Raw genomic sequence first — 16,328 nt, forward strand, 5'->3', positions numbered from 1 at the left:
GGCTCCCCAGACATTGGCTGCACAGAGCTCGCTCTCTCTTCTGGGAAGTTTTCTTTGCCCCTGTCCGTGTCCGTGTGCCTGCCTGTGTCCGCGTCGGTGCGAGTGAGCGAGTGAAGGAGCTTCTTGTTTAGGCCCCTGTTGAAATCGCTGCAGCGTACTTAGCTTAAACTTCCCGGGAGGGAAAGAGGGGCTCTGTGCAGCAACAGGGGGTCGGTCCCCGCTGAGCCCGCGAGCGGAGGGCGAGTCCCGGCTGGCCCCTCCTTTCCAAGGACGGAGCCAAGCCGCGCGGTCGTAGCACGGCCGACGCGTGACCCGCCCGCTCTCTGGGCCTGGGTGGCTGCCTGTCCTGCTGGCGACCTGCCAGCGTGCCGGCCCCGTACTCGGGGCGAGTGCCACGAGCCGTGGAGCCCTCTGACCCGACGGCCCTGTAAGCAGGGTTGTGCCCGTCCCCCGCCCTCGGCAGGAGGAGCGGGTAGCGAGCGGGCGTCTGCGGCCCCCGGCCTTCGAGGGCAAAGGCTCGGCAGTTGTGTCCCCTTCACCGAGAACCGCGGTAGCCTCTAGAAACGCAGGGAACGGCCCTGAGCCAAGTACCTGCCCCAGAGTCCTCGAGACCCTCCCAGAGTTGCCCAGGATGCTCTTGTCCCACAGCAGCCGTGGGACAGGAAGGGCCCTTTGCCCGCAGCCCCTTTCTCTTTCCCCGGTTTCAGCGTGCCGCTCCTCCTCTCGCTTGCCCTCGCCTCGTAGTTTCTTCCGCAGGCCACGGATGCCTCTTCCTTCTTTCTTCTCCGGGAGCTGGTGCCTGGAAGGACGGCGCGGTCGGGCGCCAGCTCCTCTGCCTGGACGACGGGGAAGCCGGCCGCCTGAGGGACCTTCCCTCAGCGTGCTCTGGCCCCCGGCCCTCCCTCCTCCCTCCTGCCCCCTGCCCCGGCCTGAGCCGCCTCAGACCCCATTTTCTCACCTGGTGGTGCCCGGCGGCCTGGGGGCTTAAAGCATAGAGGGAGAGGGGACAGGGGTACGGCAGGGCAGGGGGAGATTTAGGGGGACAGGCAGCACGGGTGGGCCTCAGCCACCAGCCCCTTGCAACCGGCTGCTCCGCAGTGACGCGGCAGCTTCTCCCAAGCGATGAGGAACCCCCCTCGGGAAGTTCTGCTTCCCCAGCCCCCAGAACCTCTTGGGAAAGGGCCGCTGCTGCCGATTCACCTGCCTTCAGGGCAGACAGCGCCCAGCACTCTCGATAGTGCTTGGCTGGCGCCTTGTGTGGGGTGGCGGCCCTGTTAGCGGGGTGCGGGTCAGGGTGCCCCTGTAGCGGAGAGGAGGGGCCTCGTGGGCCTTTGGGACCGGGGCTGCCCTGTAAGTCGGGGCCTGGCCCGTGCCCTGCAGTCCCGGCAGCGGCTCGAGCCCCCTGTAAGCAGGGGCGCAGCCTCTGTGGCCGCCGCTTTGCATGCCCAGCTCCGTTTGCCCAGAGTGCCCAACTCCGAGCCCAGCTCCAGCGCCGGCCGCGACTCCACGTGTGGCAGCACCGGAGCACCGATTGGGTAAGAAAAGCCGATCTGTGAGGTTTTTTTTGGGGGGGGGGGGGGGGGTATAGAGGAATAGTGGTGTGGGAGGGCGGCCAGGGTTCGGGTGGTGCCGTGTCAGGCTCTCGCCGGGGACCGTCGTCCCTCTCAGGCCTGACGGCACCCTCCTGCTCTTGCAGCACTTGGTGGTGGAGAAGGGAGAGACATCCACCGCATGCGGAAGGCCGTGCAAGGCAAGGGTTAGCAGGAGGAGCAGCGAAGGAAGTCTGGGCAGCAAGCGGAAGAAAGAGAAGCGCGCTCTGGGCAAAGCGCCGCTGTGAGGGGCGGAGCGGCCGCCTGAGGAAAAGGGGAGCGCAAGTCGGCGCTGCCTCAGCAAGAACCGGATCGACTCGGGGCCGAGGGATTGGAGCCACCTTGGCGGGGGATCAAAGCTGCTGCAGGGTGGGGGGCCAGTGCCGTCACCTAGGAGGGGCAGCAGAGCTGCGTCAGGGCGCGTGGGGGGGACTGGAGCTGCATGAGGAGGGACCGCCATCACCTCAGGGGCTGAGGAGGGTCCAGGCCCTGACAGACGCTGCCAGCAGCCGCCGGATGCTGCCAGGAGCCCATTGCAGATGAGAGCCCGTCACGGTCCCTGCACGAAGCACTGGAGCACCGACTGGGTGAGGAAAGCCGATCTGCGAGGTTTTTTCGCGGGGTGGGTGGTGGGAGGGCGGCCGGGGTTCGGGTGGTGCTGTGGCCAGCTCTCGCCGGGGACCAGCATCGCTCTCGGACCTGACGGCATCCTCCTGCCCTTGCAGCAGGCGGCGGAGCAGCGTGGAGGTCTCCGTCCTGTACCGCTGCAGGCCAAGAGCGGAGGAAGTCTGGGCAGCAAGAGGAGGCAGGAGAAGGGCGCTCTGGGCAAAGGGACCTCCCTGTCACCGGGGCTGTGGTCGCACCAGCGTGTCGCCAGGACCTTTGGTGCCCTGACCGGCTTTGTGCCGGGTGACCCCCCTGTAAGCAGGGCTCGGGTCTTTGGGTTTTTGCTGGCCTTTTGCCACGTCACCCCGTGGTCAGGCTGCCGGGCAGGTGGCAACCCTTCGAGGGGGGTGAGCGGCGCCGTCTCTGCGGCCGGGGCGGGAAGCGGAGCTCCTGAAGCACGCCGTGGTGGTGAGCCGCAGCCAGGCCGGCCGGCCTGTAACTTGGGCGCGGGGGGGGGCCTGGCAGCGGGGCCGGGGCCTCTGCTCTGTCCTCCGGGTGGGGGAGCTGGCGCCTGGCTGCGCCTTCCTTCCGAGCACCAGCTCCTCGAGAAGCAAGACAAGGCATCGTGAAGGAGCTGCGAGGCCAGAGCGAGGGAGAGGAGGAGCGGCGGGCTGAAGAGAGGGCTGGGGGGAGAGGCGGGAGCTCCGGGCAAAGGGGCCTCCCCACGGCACCGTTGCCGGCACCTTTGGTGTCCTGGCCGGCGCTGCGCCGGGTGACCTCCCTGTAAGCAGGGCTCGGGTCTCTGGCCTTTTGCCCCCTTGCCCCGACGGTTTGGCTGCCCGGAGAGAGGGGCGACCCTGTAAGGAGAGAGCGTCACCGTCCCCGCACCGAGGGGCAAATGGGGCTCTCTGGCCCCCAAGCCCGCCCTGTAGGCAGGGGAGGGCTGTTTCCCCGGCCCTGGCGGCTTTCTGCCTGCTGGCGGCCTGGCCAGCGTGACCCCCTGGAGTCGGGGCGCGTCGCGGCACTTGTCCCTTGATCCCCCGCGAAGCCCCGTGGCACGTTGAGTCCCTCTGGGCTCCGTGCGTCCGGGGGGGCAGGTCCGAGGCTCTGCTCTCTTGCTCGCGGGAGGGGACGGCTCCCCAGACATTGGCTGCACAGAGCTCGCTCTCTCTTCTGGGAAGTTTTCTTTCCCCCCGTCCGTGTCCGTGTGCCTGCCTGTGTCCGCGTCGGTGCGAGTGAGCGAGTGAAGGAGCTTCTTGTTTAGGCCCCTGTTGAAATCGCTGCAGCGTACTTAGCTTAAACTTCCCGGGAGGGAAAGAGGGGCTCTGTGCAGCAACAGGGGGTCGGTCCCCGCTGAGCCCGCGAGCGGAGGGCGAGTCCTGGCTGGCCCCTCCTTTCCAAGGACGGAGCCAAGCCGCGCGGTCGTAGCACGGCCGACGCGCGACCCGCCCGCTCTCTGGGCCTGGGTGGCTGCCTGTCCTGCTGGCGACCTGCCAGCGTGCCGGCCCCGTACTCGGGGCGAGTGCCACGAGCCGTGGAGCCCTCTGACCCGACGGCCCTGTAAGCAGGGTTGTGCCCGTCCGCCGCCCTCGGCAGGAGGAGCGGGTAGCGAGCGGGCGTCTGCGGCCCCCGGCCTTCGAGGGCAAAGGCTCGGCAGTTGTGTCCCCTTCACCGAGAACCGCGGTAGCCTCTAGAAACGCAGGGAACGGCCCTGAGCCAAGTACCTGCCCCAGAGTCCTCGAGACCCTCCCAGAGTTGCCCAGGACGCTCTTGTCCCACAGCAGCCGTGGTGACAGGGAGGGCCCTTTGCCCGCAGCCCCTTTCTCTTTCCCCGGTTTCAGCGTGCCGCTCCTCCTCTCGCTTGCCCTCGCCTCGTAGTTTCTTCCGCAGGCCACGGATGCCTCTTCCTTCTGTCTTCTCCGGGAGCTGGTGCCTGGAAGGAAGGCGCGGTCGGGCGCCAGCTCCTCTGCCTGGACGACGGGGAAGCCGGCCGCCTGAGGGACCTTCCCTCAGCGTGCTGTGGCCCCCGGCCCTCCTTCCTCCCTCCTGCCCCGGCCTGAGCCGCCTCAGACCCCATTTTCTCACCTGGTGGTGCCCGGCGGCCTGGGGGCTTAAAGCATAGAGGGAGAGGGGACAGGGGTACGGCAGGGCAGGGGGAGATTTAGGGTGACAGGCAGCAGTGGTGGGCCTCAGCCGCCAGCCCCTTGCAACCGGCTGCTCCGCAGTGACGCGGCAGCTTCTCCCCAGCGATGAGGAACCCCCCTCGGGAAGTTCTGCTTCCCCAGCCCCCAGAACCTCTTGGGAAAGGGCCGCTGCTGCCGATTCACCTGCCTTCAGGGCAGACAGCGCCCAGCACTCTCGATAGTGCTTGGCTGGCGCCTTGTGTGGGGTGGCGGCCCTGTTAGCGGGGTGCGGGTCAGGGTGCCCCTGTAGCGGAGAGGAGGGGCCTCGTGGGCCTTTGGGACTGGGGCTGCCCTGTAAGTCAGGGCCTGGCCCGTGCCCTGCAGTCCCGGGCACTTTGCAGTCCCGGCAGCGGCTCGAGCCCCCTGTAAGCAGGGGCGCAGCCTCTGTGGCCGCCGCTTTGCATGCCCAGCTCCGTTTGCCCAGAGTGCCCGACTCTGAGCCCAGCTCCAGCGCCGGCCGCGACTCCACGTGTGGCAGCACCGGAGCACCGATTGGGTAAGAAAAGCCGATCTGTGAGTTTTTTTCGGGGGGGCGGGGGTATAGGGGTGTGTGAGGGCGGCCGGTGTTCAGGTGGTGCTGTGGCCAGCTCTCACCCAGGACCGTCGTCGCTCTCGGACCTGATGGCATTCTCCTGCTCTTGCAGCAGTTGGTCGTGGAGAAGAAGGGAGAGACATCCACCGCGTGCAGAAGGACCTGCGAGGCAAGAGCGAGCGGGAGGAGTAGCGGCAGCGGTCCGGCAAAGAGGCGAGAGAAAGCCCTCCTGGGCAGGGGATCTCCCTGTCACCTGGGCTGTGGTCGCCTCCAGCGTCCCTGCCCCTTTGGGGATGTTTTCTTTGGCTCGTGAGCAAGTACTCGGCTCTTGGTAGTTCTCCAGTTTTAGAACCTGCTCCCATTCCACCTGACGATGACCCAACTTCCTGAAGTTTTCTCAAAACTCCTTCCTGTACTTGGATGTGGCTGCACCAGCCGTGGGGAGCGGGAGGGCTCTGCAGCCACCCGCAGCGCCCTTTGAGGCTGCGTGGGATGCCGGGGGAAGAGCAGTCGGGAGCAGGGTTTTGGAGGTGGATTCCCCTGCTCTGAGTGCTTCTCTTTCCGCACCTGTACGGGGAAGGAAGCGGCTGGATCTCAGCCTCTGGAGGAGCACGTTCCTCTTCCCTGCCCCAAAAGGGCGTTTGTGCCCACCCTTTCCCCATCTGTTCAGTGCTGGGGGTGCTCAGTCAGATGCTTTCTCCAACTGGGTGTTCCCCATTTAGCTCCTTTTCTGCCCAACTCGGCTTTAACCGCTGCCTGCCACGTGGCGCTGCGCGTGGGATTTTAACCTTTGGCAGCCGCTGGAATGTTTGCGGCGTGTGTTGGTCCTGGCTGCTTGCAAGGGGACTCTCGGGGTGAAGCGCTAAGGCTTGGACAATAGGGCCAAGCCAGAGTTGACTTGTAGACGAGTCCTGTGTATTTTGTAACTGTTAACCATTGTGCTAACAGGTATTTTACTAAGTGATAACCAACCACCTATTCCGATGTAAAAAGTGGAAGTATCGAAGCCTGAACAACAGGCCCTGAGCCGAAGCTGCTCACTCAGTATGTCATCGTTAGTGAAAGAGGTGTGGAAGACGTAGCTCTCTTGAATGTACATTTATCTTTCTTTGTGTGGGGATAAAATAACCGGGTCGTGGAGACCGTAGTCTGGCCCTGTGGCCTGACGTGAGCCCTTGCACCTAGTCTGCCTGGGTAAGCAGAGGAGCTCCCTTAGCTTCTCCCCTGAGCCCTGGCCAGGCTCCGGGGGAATCTAATGTGAGATTGAAACCAGATATTTCCGCTCCAAACCAAGGTGCCAGCTCTTCTGGCTTGCCGATTTTGGGGTATAGAAGGGTGGACCCGCTCACAGCGACTTTGGAGGCCTCACCTACGGGTGGACGCACCGCGTAGGGTTTCCCACTTGCCGGGAAAGGCTCTGCAAACCCTCGCTGTAACCGGGGCTGCCTGCGGGTCTGGGTGATGGCAACGGGTGCAGGTGCTGAGGGATCTTTTTTAATCGCTGTTCCCTCTCTCTCAGGCAGTCAGGATTTGATGCGTTACCCTGTATTTTCCTGTCTGTGTGAGTGCACTATTCCGTCTTTTCTTACTGTGTGTTTTCTGTATTCTTCTGTTATTATTTAGCTATTTCTAATAAAATACGCCTGCTCTTTTCACTCTGGTGTCTGAGTTGAATTGATATCCCTAATCAGCAAAACGGGGGGAGATGAGGTGGCGCTTTCCAGAGCCGAGGTCGGTGTCGGTTTGGCTTTGGGCTGAGCTGTAGCCGCCGCGGCGCTAGTTCCTGGCAAGGGGACGGACGTGGGAGCTGTCGGGGCCAGAGCTGCCGTAAATATAATCAGACAGCTTGCTCGGGTTCTCCAGCTCCTAGCGTACGCTCCAGAAGAGCGGCTGAACGCGGGCAGAAATGTTCCTGGATTTATCTGGGTTTTTTTTTTTTAAAAAAAACTATTTCTGCTATCACCAGGATTTGAAAAACTAAATTGGATAAATGTGAGTTTAGGAAAAATATCTAACAATACGTGTGCTTTTAATAGTTACTGTACTGGTCTCCCAGGGACCGAAGTTACGCTGTTTCGTCCTTAAAACAACTCTGCGCTCCCGTGTCGCGTTGTCACAGGCTTTCCTCCCCCTTCCACCCGTCCGAAGAGCCCTGAGGCTGCTCTGACCGACACTTCGGTCACCCCGCTGAGTTCTGGGTCACAAGGCGAGACTGCGCTGCCCTGCGCTGCGGCCGTGCCGGAGCTCCTCCCTCTCCGGGGGGTTATAAGATTTGGCAGCGTTGGTCCCGTCGGCCCGCGCACCGGAGCGGTCTCGCCCAGCGGCTGCTCCCGCTGGCCGGGGAAGGTTCCCCCGGCGGGGAGAGGCGACCTGCGGCGTGCGGCTGCGCCGGGCGGCCCCCGGAGTGCGCGTGCGCGGCGGCGGCCCCGCGACCGGAGGACCGGCGGCCCATAGAGCGCGAGCTCGGAGGAGCGACGGGCATCTCCGGCGTTTATTAACGGTGCTGGTCGCTATAGTTACCGGGGGGGGGGGGGAGCGTGGGCCGGGCCGGAGGAGCCGCAGGGGCGGGCAGGGAGGCTGCAGGCAGCGCCCCCTCCCTGTCCGGGGCCGGTGCTGGAGGAGGAGCCGGTGCGAGCCGAGGCAGGAGCGGGGCCGCGCGGCCGGGCGGCTGCGGGGAAAGGTGCGGCGGGACCGGGGGCGGAGGCCGCTCCGCGTCGGGGCCGGGCGGCGGCGGCGCTGCCCGGAGCCGCGCGGGGCTGCGCTCGGCCGGGCTTCCGGGTGCGCGGGCGGCGCGGCGGGAGCCGTAGTCACGTGCAGGGGGCTTCCGGTCGGCCATGTTGGCTCCCCGGGGCACGCCGGGAGCTGCAGTTTCTGCGCTCTCGGTTCCCCGCAGCTGCGGCGCTGGCGGGCGCGCGCGGCACGGCACAGCCCTCGGTACCGGCGCGGCCCCGCGGCGCGGCCCGAGGGGCGGTTTTGTGGCGGTTTCCCGCGGGCTGCCCGCGGCTCCCCGAGACGCGGTGTGCCCCCCGGCCCGGGGGCGCGCATGCGCGGCCGCGGCGTCTCCCGGGAGTGCGCATGCGCGGCGGAGGTGAGTGTTGGGGCTGCGGCCGGGCCGGTCCGCGGCAATAAGGGTCCCTGCCGCCTCCGTGCCCCCTCCCGAGGCCGCGCTGGGGCCGCGCGTGTCCGTTCCTGCCCCGGGGATGCCGCCGGCTGCGCCCAGCTCGGGCTGGCGTGGGGTGTCTCTGCCCGGCCTGGCGCTTCTCACGTCCCACGGAAGGGACGGGCGGAGCCGAGCCTTCCCGGCCGTGGGCAGCGGGGCGGGAGCCGCCGCGGCTGGAGCTGGAGGGGCCGGAGAAAGGGAAGGAAGGAGAACGTCAAGGGCATGTGGGCAGCAGCCGCCTCGCCCTGCAGGAGGAGAGCGCCTGCCTCTCCGGGTGAGCGAGGAGCCCTCTGCACAGTCCGCAGCGGGCCGGACCGCCAGCGTGCGCCCGGGGTCTGCGCGCGTCACCCCAGGCGCGGAACGGCCGCGGAGCGAGCGAGCGAGGCTGCGTGTGTCGGAAGCCACGTCTTGTAAGAGCCGAGAGACACCCGCGTATTCTTTTAGGGGGAGGTCAGCCGGGCGAGTGGAGTTTCAGAAGAAGAGGAGGGGCAGGAGGAAGGAAGGAGAAAGAAGCATCAGACCTGTCCAGTTCTCCCGGCAGTGCCGGGAGCGAGAGCCGCGGTGAGTCCCGGGCCCTCGGGGCCCTGTCACTCCCCTTGTATGTCCCAGTCCCTTCCTGCCCCTCTCTTTCCCATGCTGTGATTTTTTTTTTTCTTCTCTATACGTTTTCTTTCTATTCTTCTGCCTTGCTCCCCCTTCCTCTCTCACTTTCTCTCTCTTGTCTTGCTGCTTCCTTTTCTTTTTCTGTCTGCACTTCTGACTGCTTGTTCTGTACCTTTTGCATCACTCCTCAGTCCATTTCTCTCTCGATCCTTCTGTTCTGCTCCTCACTTCTCAGTTTCTCTCTCTTTCCTCTGTCTTACTCCTGCACGTAGTGTGTGATTGAATGAGGTTCTGTGTCTAGCAGGCCTCATCTCGTAAGAGCTGTGAGACACCTACATCTTCTCATAAGTGGAGGACAGCCAGGCACCTGGAGCTGTAGAAGAGGAAGGGAGAAGGCAAACAGAAGGAAGAGTCTGACCTGTCAAATTCTCCTGGCAGCACGGAGAACTGCAGTAAGTCCCGAGCTCTTGGGCCCCTCTCATCCCTCTTGTGTGTCCTGGTCCCTCCCTGTCTTTCTCCTAGACTCCTCTCTTTCTGGTGCTGCTCAACTTTTTTTGCTCACCTGTATCTTCCGTCTTGCTTGGAGCATCTCCCTGTCCCCATCTTGTAGGTCTTCCCTTTCTCTGCCCTGTACCCTGCCGCTCTTGTTGCCTTTCTCCATCCCTCTCTGTCCAGCTCCCTGTTCCTATTGATGCCCCTTTCTTCTTCCTGCACCCGCTGCTATTCCCTGCGATCTCCATCTCTCTCTTTCCTGCTCCCTGTCCCCCGTTTTTCATTCCTACCTCCGTCCCTCATCGCCTGTCTGGCCTTTTTCCTTGGTGTCTTTCTCTCTGGCTGACTCCCTTCTGCTGTTTTTCGTTTCCTCCCGCTCCATCTTGTTGCCCATCGCTCTTTTGTCTTCTCTCTCTCCGTGTGTCGCTGTCTGTCTTCCAGTCACTGTTCTTTAATTCCTCCCTCTTCCCTGTAGCTTGCTGCTATTTTTTTTTTCCCTGTTCTCCATCATGCTCTGTCGGGTGCCCTGTCCCTGTTTATCAATTCCTCCCTCTGCCCTGCGGTCTGTCTCTTTTCACCATTTAATTTTTGCCTCGCTCTCTCTCTGTCTGGCTCCTTGTGCCAGGTCTGTGAATTCCTTCCTCTGTGCCCCGTACCCCCTGTGATCTTTGCTGCTTTGTGGCCTGTTTCTGGCTGGCGCTCTGTTACTATTCAGTAATTCCTCTCTCGATGCCTTGTAGTCTGTTGCTTTTGTCTTTTCTCCATCTCTCTGTCTCTGTTTCCCCTGTTTTAGAATACACCCCCCCACCCCCACCCCCCTTCTTTCTGTATGCATCAGGATTAGTTTTTGGCTCCAGGTCTCTTTTTTTCTGTGTCTCTGTCCCTGTTTCCTAATTCTTCCTTCTCTGCCCTGTCACATGTAGCGATGTGATTTGTTTTGTGTTCCTTCCCATGGTTTGCTGTCCTGACTCCCCATCGCTGTTGCTTTTTCCTCCCTCTGTGCCCTGTTCTCTGGAGCTTTTTTGTCTTTCTTCCATCTTGCTTGGTCTAGCTCCCTGCTCCCCCCCCTTTTTTTTTTCCCCTCCATGTCTGTTGTGCCACCCATCCCAGCTTTTTTTTTTTCTGCATCTCTATGCTGCTCCTCGTCCTTCTTTGTTGGTTTCTGTCCTGCTCCTCCTTCTTCTTTCTGCTGCCTGTTTTCTTCTCTCCCTGCTGCTTTTTTTTCTGCATATCCACGTTGGGTTCCCTGTCCCCATCCTCTCACCGCCCCATTGCTCATCTCTTGTTTTCTCTCTACCCCTGTACTAGTCAGCTAGCTGCCACCTTTCTTCTGTCTTCTTGTGTCCTGCATCTTGCTCCTCATGTTTGGCAGTTTCCAGCTCTGCCCAGCAGCTTGTTGCTCCAGGAACCGACTGACTGTTCCCGGCTGGACTGAGGAGCGTGGCTCCGGGAACAAGCGCCAAGGTGTGGCAGGGGCAGCATTAGGGGCCCTGAGCCCCGGAGCAGACTCACTCCCTTCTGGGACTTGTTCTGTGTGTGACTGAATAAACACTTGCTGGCTGCCGGCTGACTTTTGTGCTTCCTTTGCCCCAGGTGAGGGGCTGGGAGGGGTGATGATGCTCTGTGGGGGTGGGTGATGGCCTCCAGCTGTGGGCTGGGGCTGGAGGGGCCCCAGGTGTGGGCAGTGAGGCTGATGGCAGCGGCCCCTCCCTGTAAAGGGCTTGCTCCGGGTGGAGGGGCGGGTGCTGCTGTTAAGAGCAAGGCAGCCGTCGGAGGGGTCGGTGTCAACCAAGGGAGGAGCAGAGCAGTCGCTGAGCATTGCTGGGCCCCGGCTGCACCGAGGGAGAAGGTGAGTGGAGCCGTGCCATCAGCTGGCAGCTCCTGGGGAGGATGGCGGTGCCTGCAGGGTGGCAGTGTTGGAGGTGGTGGCAGGGGCTGCCCCGAGCCGGTGGTGAGGCTTCTGGGTGCATTGGTGGGGGTTCGGAGGGGTGAGCAACGGTGTTGCTGCAGGGTCAGAAAGCAGAGAAAACTGCCTCTCGCAACCCAGCGGGAGCTGTGGTCCTGGCGTGTGGGGTTTCTGGCCAGCCGCGTTGGTTCCCTGGGTCACGCTGGGATGCGGGGTCTTACAGCGCTTGGCGTGCAGGCGGCCGTGCCGCGTTGGCCAGCGCGTGCCAGGAGCTGTAGGTTCTGCAGACTCGGCTGCCAGGCAGCTGCACCGCTCGTGGGCGCCCGTAGCGCGGCGCAGTCCTCGCTACCGCCGCGGCCCCTGTGGCGCAGCACGAGGGATAGTTTTGTTGCCGCTTTCACGTGGATTCCCGGGGGCTTCCAGCCGCTCCCCACCAAGCGTCGTGCCCGTTCCTCGAGAGCGTGTGCGCAGTGACGTGCCGCTCGGCCGCTGCTCGCGCGGGGGGTGGCGCTCGCCTGCGCTCACCGCCGCTGCCTGGCAAACGCCACACGGTGCTGTCGGTGGGCGACACAGAGGTGGCCCCGTGCCCCACGCTGCCGCCCGCCAGCAACGTCAGTGCGATGCTCCGATGCCCGTGGGGGGGTGCGGCCACGCTCGGTGCCCCCTCCTGGTAAGGAAACGCTGTCGCCGCCCCACGTCACGCTGCCGGCGGGCGCTCGGTGCGCGAAGGGCAGGACTGCAGCGCCGGCCCTGCACAGGTGTGCGGCACCGCCAGAGCCGCCTGCCTGCTGCCGCAGCGTGAGGCTTGCTGGGCGTGATTCCTGGTGGTGAGCGAGGGCCGAGGCCGCCGGTGAGGCCGGCCCGCCCCTTTGGCAGGTGTGGGGGCCCCTCCTGCCCGCTGGCCACACGGCAGCGGTGGGGCAGGAAGCTTCACACCGCCTGCTGTGTCAGGCCTCGGCTCTCCTGGAGGTGACCCGGGCCGGGGGAGCCCCAGGGAGTTACCCGAGAGCTGGGACAAAGGCAGAGGGGAAGAAGATGGGTGTCCCCCGGGGGTTGGTGCTGGGTGCCTCCCCAGCTTGCCAGAGCTCCCCTTGAGCTGGCACTGGCCTCGCCCGCACCGTGTCCTGGCCCCAGGTCTCGCACCTCACCCTGAAGCCCGTCCCGTAGCCCCAGGTCACCCCCGAGCCCCGCGGGGATGGCGGCAAGCCGGCCCTTGGCGCCTCCACAGGAGCCCCTGTGGAAGGGGGGCTCCGGCCAGGGGCGATCTACGGTAATAACGGCAGTCGCTTCACCTTCTCCCAGAGGCCTCACCGGGGCCGCGCTTGCCTGTTCCTTCCCTGGGGATGCTGTCGACTGGACCCACTTCAGAACTGTGTGGGGTTCTCTGCCTGCCCTTGTGCTCCTCGCAGCAGAGAGGTGAGAAGGGACAGGCCCCTGGGACGTTTTCTGGCTGTGGACAGGAGCTGTCACAGCTGAAGCTGGAGAGGCCTGAGAAAGGGAAAGAAGAAAATCAAGGGCATGTGGGCAGCAGCTGCCTTCCACTGCAGGAAGAGAGAGCCTGCCTCTCTGGGCGAGGCAGGAGCCCTCTGTACAGTCCGCAGCGGGCCGGACCGCCAGCGTGCGATCAGGGTCCGTGCGCGTCACCCAGAGCGCAGTACGGCCGCGCAGCGTGCGAGCGAGGCCACACGTGCAGGAAGCTGCGTTTTGTAAGAGCCAAGAGACACCTGCGTGTTCTTTGAGGTGGAGGGCAGCTGAGCGACTGCAGCTCCAGAAAAGGAAGGGAGGAGAGAAGGAGAAAGAAGGGTCTGAATTGGCAAATTTTTCCTGGCAGCGCTGAGAGCGACAGCTGCGGTGAGTCGCGGACCCTCGGGCCCTGTTGCCCCTCTTGGACGTTTTGGGCTGTCCCCTGGCCCCCTCTCTATCCCATGCTGCTATGATTTTTGTTGGTTTTTTCTTCCCTGTACTTCTGCTCTCGTTCGTTCCTGCTCCCACTCCCTCTTGTGTCTTCTTCTAGCTCTCCCTTTTTCTTTCTTCCAGATGCTTGGTCCTGCTCTCTCTCCTCCCTTTGTTTCATCCTCCCTTTCTCTCCTGTAACCTAGCGCTGTTATTTTCCTTGTTCAGTTCTTGTTTCAGATCGGCTTTGGGGTCTTTTTTTACCCACAGCTTTCTCTGGCCAGTTCCCAGGCATTGTTATCCTCTGCGAGCCTGTCTGCCGCTCCATGTGCCTGCCTGCCCATTTCCCTCCCTCCTGGTAATCCCGCCTCTACGCTGTGACCGAGCTCAGGCCGCCCCTGCTCCTGTATCTCGGCTTTCGGCACGCCCCCGGCGCTTTCGGCACGCCCCCGGCGCTTTCGGCACGCCCCCGGCGCTTTCGGCACGCCCCCGGCGCTTTCGGCACGCCCCCGGCGCTTTCGGCACGCCCCCGGCGCTTTCGGCACGCCCCCGGCGCTTTCGGCACGCCCCCGGCGCTTTCGGCACGCCCCCGGCGCTTTCGGCACGCCCCCGGCGCTTTCGGCACGCCCCCGGCGCTTTCGGCACGCCCCCGGCGCTTTCGGCACGCCCCCGACGCTTTCGGCACGCCCCCGACGCTTTCGGCACGCCCCCGACGCTTTCGGCACGCCCCCGACGCTTTCGGCACGCCCCCGACGCTTTCGGCACGCCCCCGACGCTTTCGGCACGCCCCCGACGCTTTCGGCACGCCCCCGACGCTTTCGGCACGCCCCCGACGCTTTCGGCACGCCCCCGACGCTTTCGGCACGCCCCCGACGCTTTCGGCACGCCCCCGACGCTTTCGGCACGCCCCCGACGCTTTCGGCACGCCCCCGACGCTTTCGGCACGCCCCCGACGCTTTCGGCACGCCCCCGACGCTTTCGGCACGCCCCCGACGCTTTCGGCACGCCCCCGACGCTTTCGGCACGCCCCCGACGCTTTCGGCACGCCCCCGACGCTTTCGGCACGCCCCCGACGCTTTCGGCACGCCCCCGACGCTTTCGGCACGCCCCCGACGCTTTCGGCACGCCCCCGACGCTTTCGGCACGCCCCCGACGCTTTCGGCACGCCCCCGACGCTTTCGGCACGCCCCCGACGCTTTCGGCACGCCCCCGACGCTTTCGGCACGCCCCCGACGCTTTCGGCACGCCCCCGACGCTTTCGGCACGCCCCCGACGCTTTCGGCACGCCCCCGACGCTTTCGGCACGCCCCCGACGCTTTCGGCACGCCCCCGACGCTTTCGGCACGCCCCCGACGCTTTCGGCACGCCCCCGACGCTTTCGGCACGCCCCCGACGCTTTCGGCACGCCCCCGACGCTTTCGGCACGCCCCCGACGCTTTCGGCACGCCCCCGACGCTTTCGGCACGCCCCCGACGCTTTCGGCACGCCCCCGACGCTTTCGGCACGCCCCCGACGCTTTCGGCACGCCCCCGACGCTTTCGGCACGCCCCCGACGCTTTCGGCACGCCCCCGACGCTTTCGGCACGCCCCCGACGCTTTCGGCACGCCCCCGACGCTTTCGGCACGCCCCCGACGCTTTCGGCACGCCCCCGACGCTTTCGGCGGGCGGGAACGCCGCGCGCCGACGTGAGGGGCGGAGCTTTCGCCTGAGGCGAAGAGCGGGAACGGCGCGCGCAGCGCCGCGCGGCCGCCTGAGGCGAAGGGCGGGAACGGCGCGCGCAGCGCCGCGCGGCCGCCTGAGGCGAAGGGCGGGAACGGCGCGCGCAGCAGTGAGGCGCCGCGCGGCCGCCTGAGAGGAGCGGGAGCGGCGCCCCCGGAAAAGGCTGCTCGGCGATCCTCGCCGCCTCGGCGGGGACCTCATCGGCTCGGCTCGGCTCGGGGCGGGCGGGGGTGGACCCGAGTCGTCTGTGGGGGGGCGAGCGCCGTTGTCTGAGGGGCTCAGGAGAGTCCTGGACCCGCCAGGCGCGGCAAGGTGCCTGGAGCAGACGAGTGCCCGGCGCAGTCGTCCCTGCAGGAAGTGCTGGAGCATCGACTCTGGTGAGAAAAGCCGATCTGTGAGTTTTTTTTCGGGGGGGAAGGGGGGGTTGGAGGGCGGCCGGGGTTCGGGTGGTGCTGTGGGCACATCTCGCTGGGGACAGGCGTCCTTCTCAGACCTGACGGCACACTACTGCCCTTGCAGCAGCTGGTGGCGAAGAAGGGAGAGATGTCCACTGCGTGTGGAAGGACCTGCGAGGCAAGAGCGAGCGGGAGGAGCAGCGGAGGAAGTCTGGGCAGCAAGAGGAAAGAGAAGGGCGCTCTGAACAAAGCGCCGCTGTGAGGGGCGGAGCGGTCGCCTGAGGGGGACCTGCCCGGGGAAGGGGCGAGCAGGAGTCGAACCTGCCTGGGGAAGTACCGGATCGACTTGGGAACAGGGGGGGGACGGGACGGGAGCCGCCTTGGGGAGGGGGTCGGTGTCGTCGCCTCGGCGGGGGAGGGGGGGGGGAGCAGTGTCGTCGCCTCGGCGGGGGAGGGGGGGGGGAGCAGTGTCGTCGCCTCGGCGGGGGAGGGGGGGGGGAGCAGTGTCGTCGCCTCGGCGTGGGAGGGGGGGGGGGAGCAGTGTCGTCGCCTCGGCGGGGGAGGGGGGAGCAGTGTCGTCGCCTCGGCGGGGGAGGGGGGGGGAGCCGTGTCGTCGCCTCGGCGGGGGAGGGGGGGGGAGCAGTGTCGTCGCCTCGGCGGTGGAGGGGGGGGGAGCAGTGTCGTCGCCTCAGCGGCGGGGGGGGGGGGGCAGTGTCGTTGCCTCTGTGTCTGTGTGGGGGGGGGGAGCAGTGTCGTCGCCTGGTGGGGGGAAGTGGGGTGGTGTCATCACCTGGGGGGGGGAGTGTCGTCAACGGCGGGGGGTGGGGGAGCGGAGCCTCCTCAGGACCGGTGAGAGGGGACTGGAGCTGCCTGAGGAGGGACGGCCATCGCCTCAGGGGCGGTGGAGGGTCCAAGCCTCGCTGAACGCGGCCATGAGCCCGGAGGAGAAAAGCGCCCGTCGTAGACATCCCTGCAGGAAGTGCTGGAGCACGGACTGGGTAAGAAGCCAATCTGTGAGTTTTTTTCGCAGGGAGGGGGGATGGTGGTGGTGGTGGGAGGGCGGCCGGGGTTCGGGTGGTGCTGTGGCCAGCTCTCGCCGGGGACCAGCATCGCTCTCGGACCTGACGGCATCCTCCTGCCCTTGCAGCAGGCGGCGGAGCGGCGTGGAGGTCTCCGTCCTGTACCGCTGCAGGCCAAGAGGGAGCAGGACGAGGCGCGGAGGAAGTCTGGGCAGCAAGAGGAGGAAGGA

At 65.5% G+C, this 16,328-nt stretch overlaps 1 protein-coding gene across 1 annotated transcript; it reads left to right on the forward strand.

The window, feature by feature from the left end:
• Window positions 1-8,051: 8,051 nt before the first annotated feature.
• LOC141963795 (uncharacterized) lies at window positions 8,052-9,365 on the forward strand. The gene is made up of 2 exons (XM_074913453.1): window positions 8,052-8,631; window positions 8,978-9,365. The coding sequence occupies exons 1-2, from the start codon at window positions 8,111-8,113 to the stop codon at window positions 9,363-9,365; spliced, it is 909 nt and encodes a 302-aa protein (XP_074769554.1). The 5' UTR covers window positions 8,052-8,110.
• Window positions 9,366-16,328: the final 6,963 nt, after the last annotated feature.

The sequence above is a fragment of the Athene noctua genome, chromosome 9 (genome assembly GCF_965140245.1).
Source record: "Athene noctua chromosome 9, bAthNoc1.hap1.1, whole genome shotgun sequence".
In the NCBI taxonomy this organism is placed as follows: domain Eukaryota; kingdom Metazoa; phylum Chordata; class Aves; order Strigiformes; family Strigidae; genus Athene; species Athene noctua.

Bases quoted from the DNA above. Each gene is read 5' to 3' on its own strand.
- LOC141963795 (XM_074913453.1), top strand. From the start codon at position 8,111: ATGCCGCCGGCTGCGCCCAGCTCGGGCTGGCGTGGGGTGTCTCTGCCC. The intron at 8,632-8,977 runs GTGAGTCCCGGG...TGTGTCTAGCAG, and splicing joins TGCCGGGAGCGAGAGCCGCG to GCCTCATCTCGTAAGAGCTG.